The sequence below is a fragment of the Sylvia atricapilla genome, chromosome 7, assembly GCF_009819655.1.
Source record: "Sylvia atricapilla isolate bSylAtr1 chromosome 7, bSylAtr1.pri, whole genome shotgun sequence".
Classification (NCBI taxonomy): Eukaryota; Metazoa; Chordata; class Aves; order Passeriformes; family Sylviidae; genus Sylvia; species Sylvia atricapilla.
The window spans coordinates 26,163,574-26,186,479 of record NC_089146.1 but is presented as its reverse complement, the minus strand read 5'-3'; the positions used below and the strand labels follow the sequence as shown (position 1 = coordinate 26,186,479).

At 40.1% G+C, this 22,906-nt stretch overlaps 1 protein-coding gene and 1 long non-coding RNA gene across 6 annotated transcripts in view; both read right to left on the bottom strand.

The window, feature by feature from the left end:
• PTPN4 (protein tyrosine phosphatase non-receptor type 4) overlaps positions 1-18,104 on the bottom strand; it is a 111,913-nt gene extending 93,809 nt beyond the window's left edge. For all 5 annotated transcript variants that reach the window (XR_010744025.1, XR_010744026.1, XM_066323041.1 and 2 more), the window contains exon 1: positions 17,446-18,104. Coding sequence is in view for 3 of the 5 variants with exons in the window: in XM_066323041.1 (XP_066179138.1) it covers positions 17,446-17,458 (13 nt within the window). In the remaining 2 variants the exon portion in view is untranslated. The remainder of the gene's footprint in view (positions 1-17,445) is intronic.
• A 1,280-nt stretch (positions 18,105-19,384) lies between these two features.
• Positions 19,385-22,589, bottom strand: LOC136363639 (uncharacterized). Its single transcript, XR_010744024.1, has 2 exons — positions 21,472-22,589; positions 19,385-19,869 (listed from the first exon to the last, which is right to left on the bottom strand). It is a non-coding gene; the product is annotated as an uncharacterized lncRNA (long non-coding RNA).
• Positions 22,590-22,906: the final 317 nt, after the last annotated feature.

Below are 22,906 nucleotides of genomic sequence, written 5' to 3'. Positions count from 1 at the left end.
CAATGCAGACACCGGAGAAGTTTTATTGAAGCTGTACTAAACTACAAAAAGAAACTGAACAGAATAAGCCCTCAAGTGCTAAATCTGACCTAAACCCCTATTTTTGTTTGTGCATTAAGAGGTCTTCAAAAGTACAACGTGGCTTAATACAATCCATAATGAGCAGCAAGACTCATCCTACTGTGTCTGTACTGGTAAAAGACTTGCATAGAACCTGATATTTGCTGCACTTTCTATCTTCAAATTTATATACTCAGTAGGCGTACAAAAAATATCTCCTTTTATCCAATGATCTCAGAGTTTTACTGGGAAACTATTTATCATTTATAAAGGAATAGAACAAGATGCAGAAAACCAAGTAATTTGCCTGTCATTACACAGTGAGTCAGTGGCAGCAGCCCACACTGGTCATACATCTCTTGCTGTTCTTATCAGGTACTGGCATTAGAATAAGGTCTTTTATAATAGCTACATCCATATGTATCAACAACATGATCCTCACAATTTCAAATTTATGCTCATTCTTTCTTTTGCTCAGAAAACGAACACTAAGCATATACAATGCCCTCTATTTAAAAGCTTACACATTAGTGCCTTCCTTTTTCAGCCCAGTATTTCTTTGACTGAAAGATACTAGAAATGCCTTTGTGTTTGGGTTTACCACCAACATTTAAAAATAGTTAAATATTCTAGAGAATAAAAGTGATAGCTATCAGTACCTACATGTTAAAACCACACAAACCAAGGAATGGATTTATAATCAGTTCTATGTGGCTACATGAAGGTTCATGGTATACAGGGGATGAGCCTTATACATCTCCACATTATTCATCGCTGTCGGGATTACTGAGTTCCAGATCTTTTATCTGATCCAGGAGCGCATTCCCATTCTTATCTGCAGCACGTGCTGTGCCAGCCCTTGGGATGCAAAATTTTTCTCCCTGTGGTATGAAAAGTGACTAGTGCATGAGGGGTGAGGGGAGAATGACGATGACAGTACAAATGAACAAGGAACAGTAACACATAAACAAAAGATGAATTGTTAGGAAAAAGGTTAATTTATGCAACTCAAAATCTCCTCTAGTTAACAAGCAATTCTTAAAAAACACAGAACTTGGTGTAAATTCTATGATCCCTTTTGCATATCATCTTTGGCACACAAGCACAGGAAAGATTCGATTTTATCTTCATCAATGACTTTGGCAGACCTTCCCAAAAAGAAAGACTGTTGTAACTGGTGTTAATACATTTTCCTACAACTAGTCTCTGCAGCAGAACTTTCACTTAAGTTTCTTATGGTGCACTCAGTTTTACCATTTGCCAGAAAACTGATGGAGTCTAGACTTTTAATTCCCAATTACTTTTCTTATCCTGCACATGTTCAAGTCCACATAGACTTCTATTGGAAATAACAATTGCCACTTCTGCCAATGAAAGACAAACAATGCTATTCTGATGTATGGAAATACAGAGATTGTGCTGTGAAGAGTTTCATACCAGTGTGTCCAATATACCTGGCTTAAAGCTTTCAGCTCAAGCAGCATGGGCGGGTAGGCAAGGCCAAGTTAATTATGTAGCTGCTTGATACATCTTCTCCCACTTGAAAATGCCACCTAACTGTACAAGGACAGACTCCAAAGACCTGCTGTGGGTAAAGCAGACAAGCATCAACAGCTGAAGGAAGAGGTAAGTTGGGATCTGCTCCATTCTTTCCAAACCTCTGTCATGATTGGCTCTTTCAAACAGCTATTTAACTGTAACACCCTGGATCTTGAGCCTCTGTGTGATTTTTTTCTGCTGTACCATGCCAATCAAAAAACTATCGATCCACACCAACAATGAGCACACACCCTGATGACAGAAGATCAGGTACTGAGATGGTGGCACTGGACTTCAAAAGGCAAAGGTAGTTGAATGAAACGAGCTCCCTCCAGGAATGCTGCAGGCTCCAACAGATGTGGGGAACAGCCCCACCTGTACACATGTTCTTAAGCTTCTGGTGTACGAACACAACCCTTAAATTGCCAGTGAATGTATACATTCCCTTGAAAAGCCAAAGTACATATAACATTTAGAATAATTATATTATTAAAATGCACTTTGGAATCTGCATAGCCATAGATAACCTTGTTTCACAGGATCTGCAGTGCTCAAGGGCTGTATTACTGCTATAGTCAATATCAGTCAATACAGCAGCGAGAAGAGCCGAGGAGACATGGGCTTGACTATGCACGGCTAAGCTAACATCTTCTGGTAAGTGACTAACAGGCATCAGTGTAGGTCTTGGAACAGTAATTGCTAGAGAAGAAAAATATTTATACACAGTAGCCCAAGCTTAATTTGGCATAGACAAAGGAGAAGATATATCCCTATATGTTTTTAGCTGTACTTGTCTATTAGACAGCTTAGTTAGCTTTAGGTTACAAAAGACTTTCAGAGAACAAATTAACTCAACAGAAACAATTAAACTGATTTAGAAATCAATGTTTTCTTTCTAACAGAGACTGACACTGAAATAATATTTTTAATTTACTTTTCATAACATAAGTTTTAAGTCCAAGTATAAGTTTTTAAATATCACATGACGTGCATTCATTTCTTACCTGTTCAAATATTATGTCCCATACATAGTGGTATTTTCTGCTTTATTTTGATACATGAGATAATTAAGATGCATAAAAGGACTCCACAAAGTCTTTTTCCTCAAGAAATAAAAACAAAACGGCCTCCTCTGTAAGATCAATGCAAACGGCTTCAGACGTTCAGCTTTCAATCCAGATTAATAAATGGTAACATAACTTTTTCTTCCTCTCTCTTCTTCTTTCCTCCTCTGACAACATCCAAAACATCACCCATTTTTTCAACTGTAAGGCTGCCTCTATTTCACTTCAGAGGAGAATTCAACCAGAAGTCATACTGAATTGTCTTTCCTTCAGAATCTGTTTCTTCTTTTGTTTAGACTCATACGAGCTTACTCAGATCAAATCTATTACAAATCAAAACCAAACAACAAAAATCAAGCCCCAAATAAACCATGATTTGTCTACATAGACATTTATTGCAAAACAAAATTCTGCTGACAAGCAAAATCATCATGGTGTAACACTCTTCTCTGGCTGTAATTATTTCTGTGCTATAACTTCTTCTTAAATGTTATCACAGAGGCGTTACCACCACCTCCGATGGGCCCAGCCCTGGCCGGCAGCACATCCCTCTGGGAGCAGCCAGGGAGTGGCTCTGCTGGACACGCCGGGAGCTCCCAGCAGCTGCTCCTGCTACCAAAGCCCGGCCATATAAACCAAATGTATCAGCTCACTGTAGGCACTGAAAAAAATGCTTCAGACAGTCAGACCCGTCCACAGAGTAGATGTAATAAAGTCTCTAAAGCACATTATCTACACCTCACAATTAATAAATTACATCAGTTGCTCAGAAACAAAGGGTTTCCCCCCAGTCTTAAGATAAATATAAATATAGAGAGCTTAACAGACTGATAATCTTATTGTAAACGCTGTAAATCTGAAAACGGACACCAATGTTAAGAGTGAGCTGTAATTAGTGGTATTGCCATGTTAGCTCATTTGGCAGTCAGATCCAGATGTTCCTGCTGATCAGCCTTTTGTCTGTCCTAATAAGACACCAGTAGCAACAGTGTTTTCCAGAGAAACCAACCTCAGCTGGTTTCAGCATAAACCTCTTCAAGCAAGAGGTCCTTATTTCAGTTTGTTGTCATAAGGTCAATAAATCAAGATACCAGTATATTAAGATATAACATAGATTACTGTTAAAACAGTTTCTAACACCGACAGTAAAACTGCAAATGTGTCTTATCAGGTGAAATCCAATTCACGCAATTCCTTTTTAAAATTAAGACCTTTCAAGGCTCTCACATAATGCTTTTTCTTTACAGCTGTATTCTCTCTCACACAAAAAGAAGTCGGGAAAGAATTGCTCAAGAAAAACTGTTTTAAAAGACTGAAGTATTTCTTAGAAAATAGCTTTATAAATACATTTTGTAAAGCATAATCTATGTTCTATAGTCAGTAGTGAATTTGACTCTACCTTGACAAGTTTAGCAAACAAAAACAATTTAAATTCTGCACTGAAATTTTTTTCCCCACTATAGTTGCAGTCACCCCTAATTTGTGCTGTGGGTGAGACTTTCAGAGCTGCTACCCTCAAGTCTCTTCTGTTATCCAGGCCAGCAATAAAGATCATTAGCCAAGGCAAGAACCCATGCAGAAACTGCTCTTGCTCTACACTTGGCTCTAACAGTGAACCACAGATAACTTTTAGGTGGGTTATCCTTGTTTGTGCTTTCCATTGGGAGCTATCACTTACATCCCTATCAGCATTCATAAATTGCTTTCCTACTTGCCAATTCATGACTCCTAAAATTCAGGAAGTTCTTATGCCTAAAATACTTGATTTTGTATTATCACATTGTATTAATTTTTTGAGTACTCAAATCTTGAGTTTATCTCATTTTCCCTATGGGGTCCCCTGATATATTAAATTTTTTCTGAACTGTGTTATCTACAGCTTTTAATAAGAAGAGACAAAAATGAGATAGGATTAATTTCAAGACTCATTTTTGAAGAGCATGACTAATAATGCTTTTAGAGTATAACAGTTTGCAGGGTTCTCTTTGGTCAGCTTCTGATCCGATTTATGGCTTTCTCTACTGATCCCAGTAGTTTTCACAACCCCTTTTGGACACTGTATCCAGCCATTTATGGAAACCTGCATTAGATCTCCTTCAATCCCAGTAACACATGCTTAAATTTAGCAAAAAATTCCACATTTCTAAAGCATCATCACTGTCTTCAGAACATAATGACAAGGTTTAGTCTTAAAAATTAAGGTGGAAAACTATTTTCTGAAAACATAAATTTCTTTCATAAGTTTTGGATAACTCCTTTACTCTATCAAGCAGGCACAACTCACTGCAAAAACACCAAAATTGCATACAAGGTGGTTATACACCAATTCTGTTGAAAAATATCTTAGAAGGTGAGAATGAAAGAGAATATTTTTAGTAGGTCATAAGATACAAACATAAACCAACCATGACATGCTGTTGTAGAGAGGGAATTCCTCATGTAAGGATACTGAGTCAGGCGCACAGCCCACGGGACAGATGAAGGTCCTCTCTCATGATTTTCAGTATTGCAAAACCTCAAATGGATTTGGTTTTAAGCTTCCTAAACCAGATGCAGGTCAAATAAGAACAGTCAAGAGACTGTTCCAATACCAAGCACTACCAAAAGAAAACACCTGAAAAGGCACAATAATAAACCAGAGAGAATTCAGGTCATTTCATAGAATACTGCAGAAATTGAATGTATTACAGCTTTCAAGCACTTTGAAACACAATTTCTATCCACATATAGCTGATAGAATGCTTATTAAGACTCTCAATGTTACACCCACTAGATATTAGATTTAGGATTTTTTTATGATGGTCTGGAGGAGTGCAGCATACCCACAGACCCTGCCCTGTCTGAAAAAAGCACTTCTGTAAAAAGGATGACAAGCACAAAACACAGTGAAGTGATCAGGGAAGGCTTTAGTTTGAATTCAAGACTATATTTCTGTCCCTGAGATAAATTTTTAACAACCTGTTCCACAAATAAGTTATATACTTATATATACTTTGAAATAACGTTCAATAGAAAGGATTACTTGGGAGTGGGGATCTAGGAAACACACTATGCTGTACCAAGCAGCAACTTCTTTCTTGCTTCATATCAATATTATATTTTATTATATCCATGTTTCAGGTTTTCTGGCACCTACTTGCATGAGCTGGATAGATTGCTGCTTTCCCAGTCTTGCCCATCTCCTACCCCTTTTGGTATTTTCTGGGGAGTTTTCCGGCTTCTATTTTTTCTTCTTCTTCTTGCATTCAAAACAAATTACAAACATTTGATGCAAAATGTATCAAAATGTTTCTGATATATTTGAGGTTGGCCATCTGTTTGGCACAAGCAGTGCCAAAGAAGATTGGTAATACCCACAAACATTTGACCCATGTCAAAAAAACATGAGGTATTTGGTTTACCTTGCTTACTGTCATAAACTTTTTCATAAAGAAGACAGATAAACCTAAAAAGAAAGGGATCCTCACTTATAGACAGATCCAATTTTTTTCTGTCCTTTTGCAGAACCAAGTTTCCCTAACTAAACTATTTTTAGATGCCCATTATTATTTCTTCCAGCTTATAGATTTGTTACATTCAATGCACCCACAAGAACAGAGGAAGGGCAAGAATGTGTTTTAGGAAAAAAAAGATAAAATCGTGTTTAATAAACTTTAAACATTAGGCTTACAAATTGTGCCAGCAACGCTCCATTATCTTGTTTCCATAAATGCAGAACAGCCTGGGAAATTAAAAGAAGCTTCATGTTACAGTGACAAAATTAAGATAGGTTTTGGTGTACCTATCAGTCAGTTGAAATGCAGACATTAACAATCTAACTTTGTGGATCATTGACTGACATAAGTGTCAAGATGAAAGCAGCTGACTCAAATGCAATCTGAATTAGACAGAAGTGGAAAAGGAAATGGGGAAGAGCACTGTAGGAACCAACAGAAGTTCTAACTTCACTTTCTTCATTTTTTTTTCAAGGTAACACAATGACAGGATTTAAATCCTAAATGCATATAACTCCAATTGGCAACACTGATCACCAATGGCTCTGCAGCTATGATATTGTCTGCGTTACCAACCTTGCTCCTCACTATATTCTACCTTGCCTCTCCTTCCCCTCATCACCAGCAGAACACTTCTCAAGGTGCAGTGTAAGTTTCCCCTGAGGAGTCTTTCCACTGGAAGTGTTAGGACAGGGAAGGACCAGAGACAGGCCATGCTCCACCTCCACTGAGCTGAAATGTTTCTCAAGTGCCAAAGGATGCACCTGCTCATGCAGCCAAAGCAGGTGAGGAAGTGACTGTGGGTCTGCATCTCAAGGTAACCGGACTGGTGGCAGCAAGACTCAGCATCAGTTGGTTCTCAAGACAAAATCCCACAAATAAGCTCTTAACACCTCCTTCTCCTCACATAGAACCAGACTGTCTGGTGAGCAGGATTCAGGAGACTGGGAGGATGGGGAAAGACAACTGTCAACTAACAGGCTCTGCTGGGAGCTTGGCTTGGTTTTCTGAATTATCAGCAACATTGAAGAGTAAACAGCAATACAGAAAAATCCATTATTCTGAGTACCCTGCTGACAACAAGAACAAAACTCTTCCCTTCTAGATGTGCCCCCGACCCCAGGTGGTAACACTGTACCATTACCTGAGGGAAACTGCATGAGCTGCCCAAAAGCAACACCACTCAAAGGGTTCATTTATAAGGCAGTAAAGCATTACTGAACAGAGCGCTGCATTTCACTTCACATCATCTTTGGACTACTTTAAAAGAAAAACATCAATTTTCTAAAGCTTCTGGTGTGCTCAAACCATGTCCTTGGAGATAATCTCACTTCCTACAACCCACCTAAAAATTTCAGGATCAAAAGGACTGATCCAGATGACATGGCCTGAGGTGGAATATGAACACTAAAGGCTGGAAGCACTTCCAGCATAACCCCACATGATCACAGGTTGGTCACTTCTGTGGTTGTTAGCATCAGAAAATTGAGTGTTTTGGAGGAGATGATATGCTTTACACTGCATGAGCTGAACAGATGAAAATTAACCAAACAACTCCATTCTTTGAAGACTATTTTCATATTTTTATCACAATATTAGAACAGGAGATTATGCTTAACATTTGGTTGACCTCTGAGGAAAAATCCACCAGTGAATATTTCACTAATAACCTTTGCATAGAGCACAACATGCAAAATAACATGAATAGAGCTTGAGAGAAAAGATAAAAATTACACTGTTTTGGAGACCTGAATGTAAATACATCATTTTCAAATGAAACCGTCAAACATCTTGTTATGGTGGTAAAAACCAAATCACTATGCAAAATGATAATACAAGAAAAGTCAATTGTATGTTTCTAATAATAAATGCTCTTGTGGCTTTTGAAGTCACAAAAAAACTCTTGGCTGAATTGAAGCATTGATTTCTGTAGTTATTTATGTGCAGTTCCTATTAGAATTCTATTGAATTCCTTGAATGGTGAATGGAAGTGCTTTAGAAAACACACACAAAAACTGTTAAACAAGGGACAAAATAAATCAAGAGTGTCGTGCTGCCATAAAGTTTCAAAAAGTCAACAGAACATTTCAATATTTTTTGAAGTGCAAACATGTATGACATGGTTTGACAGAAAATAAGTCTAACACAAAAACAATATTTGAAATACATCTCCCCCTCACTCCTGATGAGGAAGCATAATACTGATACTGATCTTCTTCTCAGAGATTATTTCTAAATAACCTGCAATACTCTTCAAATATAATCTATAATAAAACATAGTTTCATTTTACAGAATTTTAATGTTCTATCACTCCATCTTTTTGTCCACCCAGTATGATGACATTTTACTTACTATGCATACAGATATATCCAAAGTGTACAATATATGTTAATCATGCTAAGAAAATAAGGATATTTATACACTGCCAAAAGAAAAAGTTTCACTGTGGGTTTTTCTTAGTACCAACAAGAGACATTTTAGTCTGGAAAGTAGATTTTTAGAATGTAGCTTTCTGTTTACAGGAGAAAAATAATAACATTAAGAAGTTTATCTTCAGAACTTCTGTATCAGCCTATTTTTATTTAAACAGAAACCCTATTTGTTTTCTCATGGAAATGAGCACCCTTAAAATAATCTTACCAGAGTGCTCTTCAACAACTGAAGTAGAATCTTATTTTGAAGCAACTAAAAATTATTATTACTGTACCCCAACTCAATACCTATATTTTTTTTTCTATTTTTCATAATTTCTCATGGCACACTCATTCTGCTAACTATGGCAACTCCTTTGAACCTGCACTTCCACATCTTTGTCCCTAACACGATGACATGATTTGCTATCACGCGCTGCTCTCCAGGGGTGGATCTCTGGTCATATAACACATCCCAGCTTATTGTACACAACTGCTGGAGCACACACAATTATCATGGCATGCTACAACATAAAATATATTCAAAGAAATATGAAATACTTCAGTGGAAAATGCCTTTTGCTGATGCCAGAGTAGCTACAATCAGTTTGAATGAATCTGCTTGTCTGGAAGACAAAGAAAAAAAAATACTGTAACGAGGTGGATTGGAAAATGCTTACATCAATGTAACTTAGAAAACAGAGATTTGACAAAGTAGCTTTACTGGCAACATAAGTTCTATTCAAAGGTGGCTGAACACAGCTGAAGTTTCAGATGTTAATCAGGTTTCTCTTTCAAGCTACTCTCTCACATACATTTCATTAGTATAATTTCTACAAAGCACTTTTATTTCTGTTTTCTCAGGACTGTGTATGTGCCTCCAATGCCAAAGAAGTTATTATCTACATCACCCTTATTCAGAGAAGGATGCTTTTTATGAAAATCCTGCAGAAAGCATCCAGCATTAATGAGCTCCCATATAGCTCCCCAGTAAAAGGAGGGAGAACATATGTAACTGGGGAGGGGACAGCAGCACGATCATTAAAAGGAGGCAATGCTTCTGCGAGTAACTACAACCCAGTCTTTTAATTGCTTACTTCGGTTTTATTAAATAGCTTACAGCTATCTAGAGAATTTCTAATCTTTCATTTAATTAATCTCAAGAATGAAGTTCTCCTGCAGGAATTTCCTCTTGGAGGACTTTCTGTCAGATGTTCATTTTCAATCTATTTTCTAGTCCTCTACTGAGGAATTCTGTTCTAAATGTAACTGTACATATTCATCCTTGGTGGTTACTGACACCTCATTTTCTTACTGTATGTCTCTCAATCTTTTAAGTGGCATGTTTTTTGAAAGCAGTGATATTTAAATCAATATTTTTATTATGTTTGTTATTTAGTTTTATAAAATTTACTTAACTATTGCAAAGCTTGAAAATAATAGAGCTTCTGAAAGCATGGGGATTGTGGAAAGTCAAAAGCAGCTTTACCAAGAGAACCCAGGAAGCACCCACCACATTGCATCTCCCCAGGCACACAGCACACAGCCACTTCCCCAAGCAGATCCAGAAGTGTAGAACAAAATACTCAAATCTATAGTATGAAAAAAGGGAAGAGAAAGTATCACCAACACCTTAAGTCTCTTAAGTAACAGCACACCTATTAGGTGAAGGTGCCAAAAAATGGTATCCACATTACACTACCCAGGAAAGCAAAGCAAAAATAACATTTTCCCAACAACAAACTCCAAAATTATTTCCTTAGTCCAAACTTCAATATCTGAAGCTTTACAAAATTCAAGCTACGTCCAGCCTGAGTAGTTTACAAATCTGACTTACATGGTATATTTTAATATATCATACAATGAAAGGAGAAGTAAAATATTAATTAGTAAAGGGTTAAGAAAGGTAAGAAACTTCTGCTACCATTAATATTCTGTCCCTCCTCACCTACCTGCACGTAGAGCAAACTTGAGAAGAGATGACAGACAGAACCACAACTAGCTGCAAATGTATCAGCCCTTAGTACAGAAGAATCTAAATCAGCAGTCTCATTTGAGCTCACAGGAAACAAGTAAGCCAAATAAATATTCAAATCATTTGGAGGTAAGATCCCATAATATAACCATCTGGTGTGTTTGTTCCAGGGTAATACCACTTCTGCATTTCAGTTTCTCCCTCCTGTGGTTGTGTGTACCAGACAAACTTCAGCACAAACTTCCCAACAGGCCACAAGATTTGTTGACATTAAAAAAAAAATTCCTTTTTCATTATGTTTACCAAACCCTACACATTTTAAAATCACTGCAGGGCAGCTGTCCTTTTCCTCTTCCCCCTCTCCTCTACCCTGACTTAGACAAAGGTGATACAACCCTTCAGTTTTAGAGGCATACAAATTTCAGTCTTTCAAAACCTTCTTTTCATAAACATTACATCCTTCCAAATATCCAAGAGATCTGCTCCATGGAAAGCAGGTGCACTTGGAGGAGCTAATAGGATGCACTGTCTTCTTCCAGAGTCAACACACATGCCTAAAACACTGTAAGTGGGGAATTACTTGTAGATTAGGATTCCCAAGACTCCTCCATAGCCTCATTTGCACTCCAGTACTAAAAACAGACTGTGGCATCAATCCTAACTGCAGTATGCCTCCCCCCAAAAAAAAGGCAAGAGCCTCTTCCAAGGTATGTCTTAATAGCAGCTCACAGTTTGGAGGTTACAGGCCACAGATTTAAAACTCAAATGCCAAGTTCCATAGAATTTTATTTTTAAGTCAAACGAATTGACACACATCCCCTCTCCAAAAGCAAAGCTTTTCTAAATAGGAGGACTCTATAAACTCAGGAAAACATTTTAACAGCAGTACTGAGGCTAGAAGCAGTTGAGAGACACAATACAAAACTGGCATATACAGTACACACACACATCACATGGGAAAAAACAACTTACAATGCAACACATCGCTGGACATCAGCACTGGTCACCCTTAACCTTATTTACACATCAAAAGACAAAAATATACCTCACTTTTTCTAAAAGCTTGTTGCATGTATCAAGACAGACAAACGCAAAGTGACACAGCTAATTTTAACTCTCTGCAAAGCCAATTTTCTATGGGAAGACTGCAGGTTTTTTTTTCTCAAAATCATCTCTGAATTCACTGGCAACGTTAATAGAAACAAAACAAACCCAGTTTTATTATGTGATCTTCTCCGAAATTGTCATTTTTAAACCAAAAGCATTGAATCATGGCTGTAAAACCTGAGAAGAATTTTCTTTTTCTGTACCAAGAGAAATATACTACATTTTGGATTATTTTTGTTCAAATCAGTTATAAGAGCTTTAATTACAATTAACATATTTTGCAACTTCCTGGCTTAGAAAATATAAGCAAAAACACCGTCAAGAAATGATCTCTCGATGATGATAAAAAACGGTGCTAAGTTGGAAGTTCAGAGAGCATGAACAGCAATAACTGTTCTTCCACTGACTTGGGTGTATTTCCCACGTGGTAATTTCTCTACTTGAAGAACAGGAATTAACAACATTTCTAGTTCTATTCAAACCTGAATTAAGCATGAAGTTACTCAGCACTGTATCTCTGTTGGCACATATGAGAGAGCAAAAGTTCTGGTGTGTCACACTTGAATCTGTCCTTTTAAAAACACAGCTCTGCAGCGCTATCAAATCCACTTGCTGCACTCTTTTGCAAACACCACCTTCCACTGCGAGCAGAAAACACAGGAATTTCGCTTGTTAACCTCCTCCAAGACCAAGTATGCCAGCACATCTCGGAGACAAAGGAGTCACAGCAGGCTCTTTTACCAGCTGCTCCTCTGGTTTACATGGACACTGATCTGCTGCAGATACAGTTTCAATTTCTGGGGTCAAACCTGACCATTGCTTTAAAAAAAAAAAAGCAAACGACTTAATCAAGAATTGTTTTTTCATCTAAACAAACACTGCTTATGTAACTTTCATTGCAGTCAATTGACACAGGTTTCAGAGCAGTACTAATGTAATTTGTTTCTCGTTTCTGTCTTTTGCAGCAAACATTCTTTGGAGGTTTGGTTGGTTGGGTTTTTGGGTGGGTGGTTTACAGGTCAGAGAGATATTGGTACACAAACGCAAAAATCCGGCCAAAGGACTCAGGAAAAGCTAAAGTACACGCAACTGTATTAAAAGTTAATATCCTTTTGGAGACAAAATGAGGATGATTTGCTTAACCCAAGCACAGTTAACAGCACAAAACCAAATAAATTAAAATTGTTACTCCTAGCAAAGACCATAAAAGAGCTTACATTTAGTATTTTTTTTCAATTAGCTTATTAAAACTATCAAACAAAATAGCAATTCCACATAGAACTCAACACCTTCATATTTAAACTGATGTTTCCCAAGAAAAAGCACTAGTCAGAACAAGGTTTTGACTAGCAGATATTTTTAATTTTAAGTCCAAAACCCAGGTTAATAAGAGAACTGAACACATCCTCCCTAAATCTAATGTACAACATTCTAATTTAGAAAAAATTAAAATCCAAGTATGAAAATGTTGATCTCTAGCAGCACTACATTTGATTGACATTTGAAGATCTGGGCTTTTGGTCATACAGAATAATTCAGTTATTATTCTCTAATCTAGTTACCCTGGAAAAGAAAAGAAATACCCAGAAAGGCAATGTAAGAATGCTCATGCCATAAGAATTGGATTGTCTATTTCTTCCTCATCAATCCTAGGGTTGGACTGAAAACTGTGAAGCGGCAATGAAGGGCTCACTTCACACCCCAATCAGTGAAAATATTTCCCAGAGCATTCTCCCTTACAGATCATAAATATTCATAAGTAAAAGACTGTTTATTTTAAAATGGGTATTAGCCATTTCCCCCTTCCTCATGTTACTGTAGAGATGGCAATGTCTCATAAACCACAGAAATGGAATTGCATTTATCATCCAATAGTCACAGTAAACTTGTCCAAGAAGTAATTGCAGTGTGAGACAAAGTAGTGTGCCAAGAGAGGTCTAATTGCATCTCCCTACCAAGTCTTTTTTTTTTTTTTGGAAGGTGCATAAACTGAGAAAGGAGAAACTGGTTCAATTCTCACATTTCAAAGATAAATTCATTGTTATGTTTGTCTGATCTACTGAGAATCTCTGTGACCACCAGCTGTAACATTCTGTGGCATGTACTGGGACATTGCACACAATCAGCACAGACTTCCGTGTGCTGTTAACCAGATTATTTTAACCTACACATCTGGACATTGAATTCTGGTATGTCAGCACATCAATAAAACTTCTGTGAACCCTTTAACTGCTATAAACTTGAAGTAATTGATTTTGTAAGTGGCAAACAGCAATAGCTTTCTAATTCAGAAATTCTTCAAAATAAAGATGGAGGTTTTTAATAAGTACCTGCATATATAATACTATAATAATTATATATATAATTATAGACTTAAAAGGAACACCAAAATTTCAGAAATTAAAGGTTTCCAAAAGCCTAGAGAAAATTGTTTTTGTGCTACTTCAGTGGATTACAAGTCCTGAAGGAAAAACAGCCTCTGTTCCCAAACAAGCATATATGAACAGCTGGTCCAGACAGCAAAGACCTGCTGTTGTATTACCAGCCCACTGCTGAGCTCCTGCCTGGGGTTTTGTCTCTTGTTCGGGCCATTCTCCCCTCCCTTTGCTCTCCCACCTTCATAGTTCCTTCTTTCCCCCATGAACAATTCCATATTATACACACACACAAACCATTTCTACAGTTCTTTAGGTTGGAGGACATTAATACCCATGAGAATTTTGTCTGGCCATTTCATGAAAAGTGACAGCACCAGAGTGTGAAAGTGTGGTATTTAAAAAAAAAAAAAAAAAAAAAAAAAAAGCACAGTCAACCATCTGCTGAAAGATCCTCTTGTTTGACCATTTTATAATTGGTGAGAATGGAAGTGAGGTGACACAGAAACAGGATGTGAAGACATGGGATTCATATGATCTTGCACCACATTTAAACCCAAACCGAGGGAGGGGAGAAGCAAGGCACAATCACGATGAATTAGAGGATCAAACTATTGGTAGTAAGAAGACCCAAGAACACAAACCACAGAAATGTGCTGGTTATCAGTTTAAGGAAAATAGTCTAACATTCATTCCAACGTTAAAAAAAAAAAAAAATACCCACCCAAACCATGCACATGTCTACTGTTTGCTTTAATTAAAGTTCTGACCAGTTGAAAAATTAAATCAGAATATTCAATCTGCTGTAATTTTCAGAAGACATTTACCCAACCCATTGACCACATCCAAAGATTAAACTGCCCATAGCAAGCTGTTCCTTTTCCCACATACAGGTGAGCTTACAGCTGACCCATCCTGGCTACTTTCCTCTCTGGTGTAACTTCCCCTCAGTCCTCCAGAACACGCTTGCAGAGTGTGTGTCCCACTTTCTATATGCACACACAAACCAATGCACAAAACTCCCGTACACTCAACAAAACCTTTATAAAGTAACAACCATAAATAATGGCCCAGTGAAATGGAACCCCCAGATGCTGCTCAGGACCGTTCAGCAGTGCTGTTACAATATGACAGCAGCCCTTTAAAAGCCCCTTTACCCCGCAGTAATCATGTCACACAGTATTGTATCAGGCTGCCGGCCCTGCATGCCCAGAAGCTCCTATGACATCACACAAACACAACCAAACACACACACGGCAAACGCCCAAATACAAACGACAAACACGGGCCTGGTGTCTCTGAACCAATGCTTGAGCTCGAGTTCCTGCAGCAACTTTTGTGCAGGTGGATCCATCTGCACAAACAGGGGCCGCTGCAGGATCTGAGCCAAAATTGTGTACTCTGAGTATTAACGTACCATATATTTCAAATATGCTAATGGCAGTGACATGTAAACAGTACTACATGAACTCTGCTCATTAACAGAGCTGCCATCCACTCCAAGGAGCGATTAGCATTACTCCTAAGATTACAGGACTTTGGGTTTTATTCGTGCTTTACAAATATAGCTGCTAATAATTAATTAATTCTAGAAAATCAGTATTGGCTGAACTTTCCTGCTGCTATAGTGCAAGTGTACCCAACCCTGAGAGTATTTTTAGCAAGGGTATTCAATCAATACTCTTATGTGCAACCTAAATTAGACATAACAGGACATGAGAATTGTAAAGCATGGCAACAAACAACACATTTCACGGACAATTTTGCTGAACAAGAAGTAACTTATCAAAGTAAACTCTAGATAGGTAAATCTGATTCCAAACAAATTTAACTGCAAACATAAGGAAAACACATTTAAAGGTAACATTATTTATTGCATTTCTGCTTGTGAGGAAAATACATTTGTATTTCAATGTTTAATCTGAATTTAAAAACTAAAATTAAAAACACATACATCATCTAGAAATACAAAGAAAATGTAATGAAAATAAAATTATAGCCAAAAAATCAGACCAACAGTACATTTCTGAGTTTATAAAGTACCAACTTGCCTGGGAAACATATTGACACACGTGCACATATTTGTAAGCTTATCACCCAGAATCATATTTTATCAACATGGTGCAAGCCAGAGTCATGCCAATATGCAAAAACAACTTTTTAGGTCAGTGAAGCAAGAAATCCATTGTCAAGAAAATGGCATTCATAAGATTACAATACTGAATATATTATGTTCAAGCAATGATCTGGAAAACCTCCCTACAATATCTAATAAAAAAATAGGTTTACCAATTCTAATGTAAGTCATTCCTGCAGCACACATTTACAATGTGACGAGCACACAATGTCTGCACGCCTGTGAACAGGTCGGTGGCTCCCAACAGTACAGAGCACTTATTTGCCAAAATAAGCAGGCAAAAAAACGTGCACTCACAAAAGCCCCTTAACACTGAACTCTGAGTTTAGCTCAGGGCATGTGAAATGCCCCGTGGGTGAGCAAATATACGTGCACACTGCAGTCTAACAATCATTTTTCAGCTGAGATCCATTAGCACTTCTGCAATACACAAATCATAGAAATGTTTTCTATCTCATACCTCAAAAAATTGTAACAGCTTAGCCTGAACACTGAAGTCCTGGATGGGCGTAAATAGCAGCATAAAGTTCACTCACGTGTATTTTACATCTGAACGATGTATATCCTTCGAACAGACCACAGGTGGGAACATTTCACGTACACTGGCAGCTATCTAGTTTTAGCTACTGGCTCGTGGAGATTTTTGAAATGAAAAAGACGTTATGTCTCTGCCAGCCGGAGCTGCAACAGCATGCACGAGTTAACCCATCACCAGGTACACGGAAAGCCTCTGTCGCATATAGGCACAGCGATTATACAAGCCTGCTGCTCGAGGGAGACACTAAAAACGTACCAGAGGAATGCAACGACAGCATTCAAACCTATTTTCCCTGCCCATAACCAGGGCAACGCGCACATGTGCCTAGAAAGCACAGGATCGCAAAGTTTTTTATTAAACACGCTAAAATAAAAATCCGTTCCAGGCGCTCGGCGGAGTTCACCGCATTTTAGAGACCACGACCTTCCCCCGCAGCTCGCTCCCCTCGAGGCTGTTTACGCGCCCCCTCCTCACCCCCCAGCTCCGCACAGCCCCCACAGCCGCTCGCAGAGGGGAGCCGGCTCTCCTGCTTTTTCGGAGGGGGGAACCGGAGGGAGAGCGCACACACACGCCACCCCCCACCCCAAAAAGGCTCAGGGCAGAGTCGCTCTCCGCCCGCGGCGACCTGAGCGCGAAGTTGCAGGAGGGGGAGCGGCGCGGGGGGGTCACAGCACAGAGACGCGGCTCGCAGCACTCCTCGGCCCCCCAGCCCGGAGCCCCGAGCGCGCCGGCGGCCGCCTTTACCTTCATGTAACATCCACGTCCTGGTTCCAGATGGAGCGGGGAGCGCGGAGGGAAGAGGCGCGGGGGCTGCGCGCTCGCGCCGCTGCCGCCCCGCGCGACCCCCAACCCGCCTCCGCGGGCGCGCGCGCCGCAGACGCTCGGGCACGCGCAGCGCCCGCACCGCCCGCGGGATCGGGATCGGGATCGAGACCGGGAGCGGAGGCGCCGCTTGCCGCTCCCCCTCAGTCTTCCCGCAGCGCCCGCCCGAGCCGCAGCCTCGGGAGCAGCGACAGCAGCCGCCCCGCGCCCCGCCGCAGCGGCGAGCGCCGCATCGTACTGCAGCGGCTGGGCCGAGGGAGCGGGGGGAGGAGGGGGAAAAAGAGCTGGGGGAGAAGAGGACGGAGGAGCCCCGGGGGGAAGGCGGAGGACACCCCCACCCTCCGGCCTCTCCTTCCCCCCCTCTCCTCACAGCGACCGGCCGGAGGGGCCGCACGGGTCGGGGCTCTCTCTCACGGGGCGCGGCACTGCCTCGCACGGACCGGCGGCTGCTCCGCACGCAGCCCCGGCCGGGAGGCAAAGGGGACCAGCGGGAAGGTGGAGCGGCGGGGCGCTGCGGAGGCGCCTTCCCTGCCGGCGAGCAAGCGAGCGCCCGTGGGGGAGGAGGGGGAGGACCTACAGCCTCCTCCTCTCATCGCCGCCCTCCCGCCCGCCTCACGCGGGCAGCATAGCAACCAACATGGCGGCTGCGCAGTCACCCAGCGGCGGGCGGGGGGCGGCCCCCGAGAGCTCGCGAGAGCTGAAGGGGGGTGGACACTGCGCTCTCCTTTCTATTGGTCCGTCGTGTCCATAAAACGGAGAGGGCAGGCCCGAGAGCGCACCTGGCGGTCTGATTGGCTGAGCTTACCATGGCTGAATGCGGCGGTGAGCACGGATTGGTTAGCTGAGCTGTCACTCACGCCTGTAGCGGTGCGGTGAGGCGGGCGGCCCTCGGAGACTGTGGCTGCCTGTGCCGTGTTCCCGCCGGTGTTCTGCCGCCTTCACCTCGCCCGTGGGACGGGGTCTGCCCGAGGGAGGTCGTGTCCGTGGGAGCCGCGGACTGCTCTTCTGACCCGCTCCATTCAGAGGGAAAAACGAGCCACAGCGGAGCAGTGGGGGTGTCTTAATGTCGTAACCCTCCGTCTTGGTCACATGGCCACCCAGCCTCACCCTGCAAATGTCCCAGAGGGTCATTACTGCCTGTAGGTCCTTGCCGGAGCTTTCCAGAGTCTAAGATGTATTGTGCCTCTTGGCCACGTAAAAATTTTCATATGCGGCCTATGGGAAGGTTTGCGTTCAAAGACGTGATTTAAAAACAACCCGGTCCTTTGATGTACTTACTCAGTGTATGAAAGGGTTTGGTTAAAAATGTCTTTAATGTCCACTTATTAAAATAAACCTTCACAACAAGCTCTTTACATAATAATAGACACAAAGAATATATAGAAATATTTAGGCTGGGCAAAGACCCTTAAGGTCCAATGTTTGGGAACGAGTTCTTGGATTTCACAAATTCCTAACCATAGCAAGATGTGGAGTAATACTGAAGGAGTTTGCATGTTCTTTTCTAATTAGGAAGGTTTCTAAAATCTCATTCGTTTGATGTTTGCAAACCTTTTATACGTTTCCAGTCTAAATGGTTCTTGTGCCAATTTTGTACTTTTCCTTAAATAGTCCTTCCCCTTAGCAGTGTTTCCCCCCAATTACTTTTAATAAAGCAATTGTACCCCCTCCAAACCTCCCCCTACCACTTCCTGAGTATTAGGATATACAGGATACTCCACACAACTTCTTTCAGGAACAAATCTGAATCAGGGGTGAGAAGACTGAATTTGGGGAAAGCAGTCAAGCAGAAATTTCAGATCACTGTCTCAGGAGCACTTTTAAATAACAGACTTCTTAATGAGTAGAAATCAGTTACAAATTGCTGAGATACATGTTTTATTAACAAAAGTCTATAAGATAACAAAGCTTGAAATGTGAATGATTCCCCTGGATTGAACAATTGAACAATGACTGACGATTTCATAAAGCCCCCAAAAATATTACATATAGCAGCAGTAATGCCATTCCTTGTTGCATTCCTGTTCCTCCAGCTCTTCCTCATCATCTCTGTAGTTACATTGGCAGACTGATTGTGGTGCAAGTAGAGACATCCAGCAACTGCATCCTGCATTTGTGAGCTGCTGCCAGCCTCTCAAGCAGGGCATATGTTCTGCTGTGCATTAAAGGCGTCCTTGGCTGCAGAGTTGTCTTGGTGTCCTGATAATTCTCTTTCAGATCATGTCAGATTTAATCACAAATTGCACACATACATTTCAATCCATTTGCACTTAAGATTCCAATTCTGCCTCTCACATATTCATATCCTTGTGTATGGTTTGTGTTATACATATAGTTATGTTCAATCTGAGAAGAGCAATAATTGATACATTACTTTCAACAGAGTTTTACCCACACCACTGTGGTGACCGTAGAACTACACAAGATCATTTTGGCAAATCTTGCAGTGTTACAAAGGGATTTATGACACATATAGATATTACATGTACATTCTGAAGTTAATTCCTTGCAATACATTGTCTTGTCTGAATTTTGTTGTTTACAGAAGACTTGATTCAAAGCCCTAAATCAAGACAGTGGAAGATTCCCACTGTGAGTACTTCAGGTCAGGCCTACACTACAAGAGCACTAAACAGATATTGAGAGCAAGCAAGATTGTACTGCAGAATGTTTGAGTGCAGATATTGCTCAGACCTTACAATGCAGAATTCAGCAAAAAAAACTTAATTTGCAGAATTCTGAGTTACATGTTAGACATCCTGAGCAATCACTTCCCAAAAATATGAATGAAAGAGAGGAAGCAAACTGAAATGTCACTTTGTCATCATTGATTTGAAAGAGCACATTCCTTTCTCATGTAAAAAGTGCATGCAGCTCAATTCTTTTTCAGGAGCATAGCTCTTTCATAAAACAGCAAGTTTCTGGCTGTTGTTGGCCTGTGCAAGTAAGCAATGAAAGCTGTGTTTTGTGAAGATATTTTGCATAGCAGGAGTTTAATTTTCAATCCAGTGTATGGGGATTTATCTGTACTCTGTTGATGCATTTTGGGGAGGATATATTATCCCATGGGTTATCATGTCCTGCTAGTAAAACACCAGTATCTTAAACTGTTTTGTACAAGTTAAACCTCTTGTGTAAATACAGAAGCAAACAAAAGCTTCTCCTTTACCTAACAGATCTGTGGTGTTTGTGCCAACAACCTTATTACTCATGCAAGGCCTGCCAACCAAGCTGTGATAATTTATGTGAGAAAAATGTATATTAAAAATGTGAATGGGATTTTAAGCCTCTCACTGAAATACATGCAAACTGCTTTGTGGCCAAGAAGATGTACTTAAACACTGCATTAAAGCAATTCAAGATAAATTACTCTCACCACAGGTAGAGTTTAGCTGTGAAAAGAGGAGACAAGGCACTTAATCTTAATGCTAAGCTCAATCAAACATAATGCATGTTTATTAGCAGACACATTTTCTATAAAATAAGGTCCTAATTCAGCCAAGCCCTTAGAATATGCACATGTTACTCAGGGAACAACCTTAAAGTTAGCCAAATCCCATGTGGGAAGTGCCACTGCTCAGCATAAATGGCAGAGAAGTTTGTGCTGGAACATGGCTTTGGGCTCACTGTTAGTATATCCATAGTGCATAGTATGGACATAAATACTGAACATGAGTGTTCAGCAGTGTTCTAAGATACAGGGACAGAAGAATTTTGCTGCTCGGGACAGGGACTCACTTTCTCTTAAAGTTTGTGCAATACCTGGTGCCACAGGGCTCCACAGTACTAATTTTTAGAATACTGCAAAATAGCAACTTGTGGTAATGAGTTGTTGCAGCTACCATCCAGTCTGGTACCAGCTGGCTGTATTTCTTTTATAAATATATGTAATATATAATGCTCAGAAATGCACTGAAACTGAAAGATAATGGAAACATCTGTACTTACAGCTTCTGGACCATATTTCACTAAGTCATTTTTTTCTCCAGCCAGCCTTTGACAAACTTCTTTGTCTTTAATGCGCTTCAAAGTACCACAAGGTTGAACTTCTAGATACCCACTGCAAACAGCCGAGTGATTTTGTGAAGTCCACTTGTGCATTCACTCATGGAATACTGTTATTTTCTGCTTCTGTCCAAAAGAAGAATCATTAACTCTGGCAAGTAGCATAAACTGACAAAAAAACCACCCCATAATAAACCAGGTAAAAAAATATTTTGAAGCATAAATTTTTTTCCCAAGCACATCAAGAACAGAGAATGTGAGGAACTAGCAGGCAACAGAGATGTAACAGAAGCATTCAGGGTAAACAGGAGAAAATTAAGTACTTTTTTTCCATTACTGTTCTTTATGGCAGATTTCGAGGTGATTGCCACAACAAAACCTTTTTTAGGAGCATGTTCAGAAAAAATGTATTTGCAGAACTGGGTACCTGTGGTTCTGGAGCCAATCAGTAAACTGTACAGTACTTGACTGCTGGGACAATGTATTTTTACCACAGGGTTCAAAAGGAGCTTGGATCTGAAATCGGCAAACTAATAACTGTGCTTTGTAATTTATGGTTTGGAGTGAACTCAGTTCTGGAGGAATAGAAATTTTTAGACAAGACTTCACAGAAAACAGAAATGACAGCCCAGTCAGTCTAACATGTGGCTCATCACCATATAATGAGAAGAAGCAGAAACTGCAAACCTAGTAATGCTTTAAAAATGTTAGTGAAGTCAGCAAGTATTGATAAAGAGGAGCTGGCTTATGTAGACTTTGTATAAACACTGGGACTATGGTCTTCAGCCATAATCAACTCCCTGTTGGAAGCAGACCAAGTTTGTACCATCTTCTGCTATCTTCTTCCTTCTCTTCTTCTCCCAGCTTACTTTTACTCTCAGTGTAATTTCCACAGAAAGGAAATCCAAATATGTGGGACTCAGGGACAAAGCATGTTCGGGGTGTCTTCCCAGTCTGACCGATAAAGGAGCTGTGGACATAATGTGAAGAATATTAACAGACAGCCTGGATGAAGCAATCACATATAAAGATTTCCCAAAACAGTTTCACAAAGCCCAGGAAGGGAGCTCTCTTTGTGATTGGTAACTGCTTCAAGGGGAAGATGGATGGGTAAATGATCACAAATGATCACCAGTGAGATTCCAAATGCACCTGAGCTTTACAACCTGTTCACAAGTGGTAAGTGAAACAGGATTGGACAGTGTTTTCTAGGGATTCAGAATTTTTCAGGAAAATCAAAACCAAAACTGCTGACACAAAGTAGCCAAAAGAAAAAACAGCATGATAAAGATGGAGTAGGTGATGAAATAGCAGCTAAAATGCAACGATTGCATGTCAATGAAAGGAAAACAAAAAAATATCTACTTGTGCAACACTG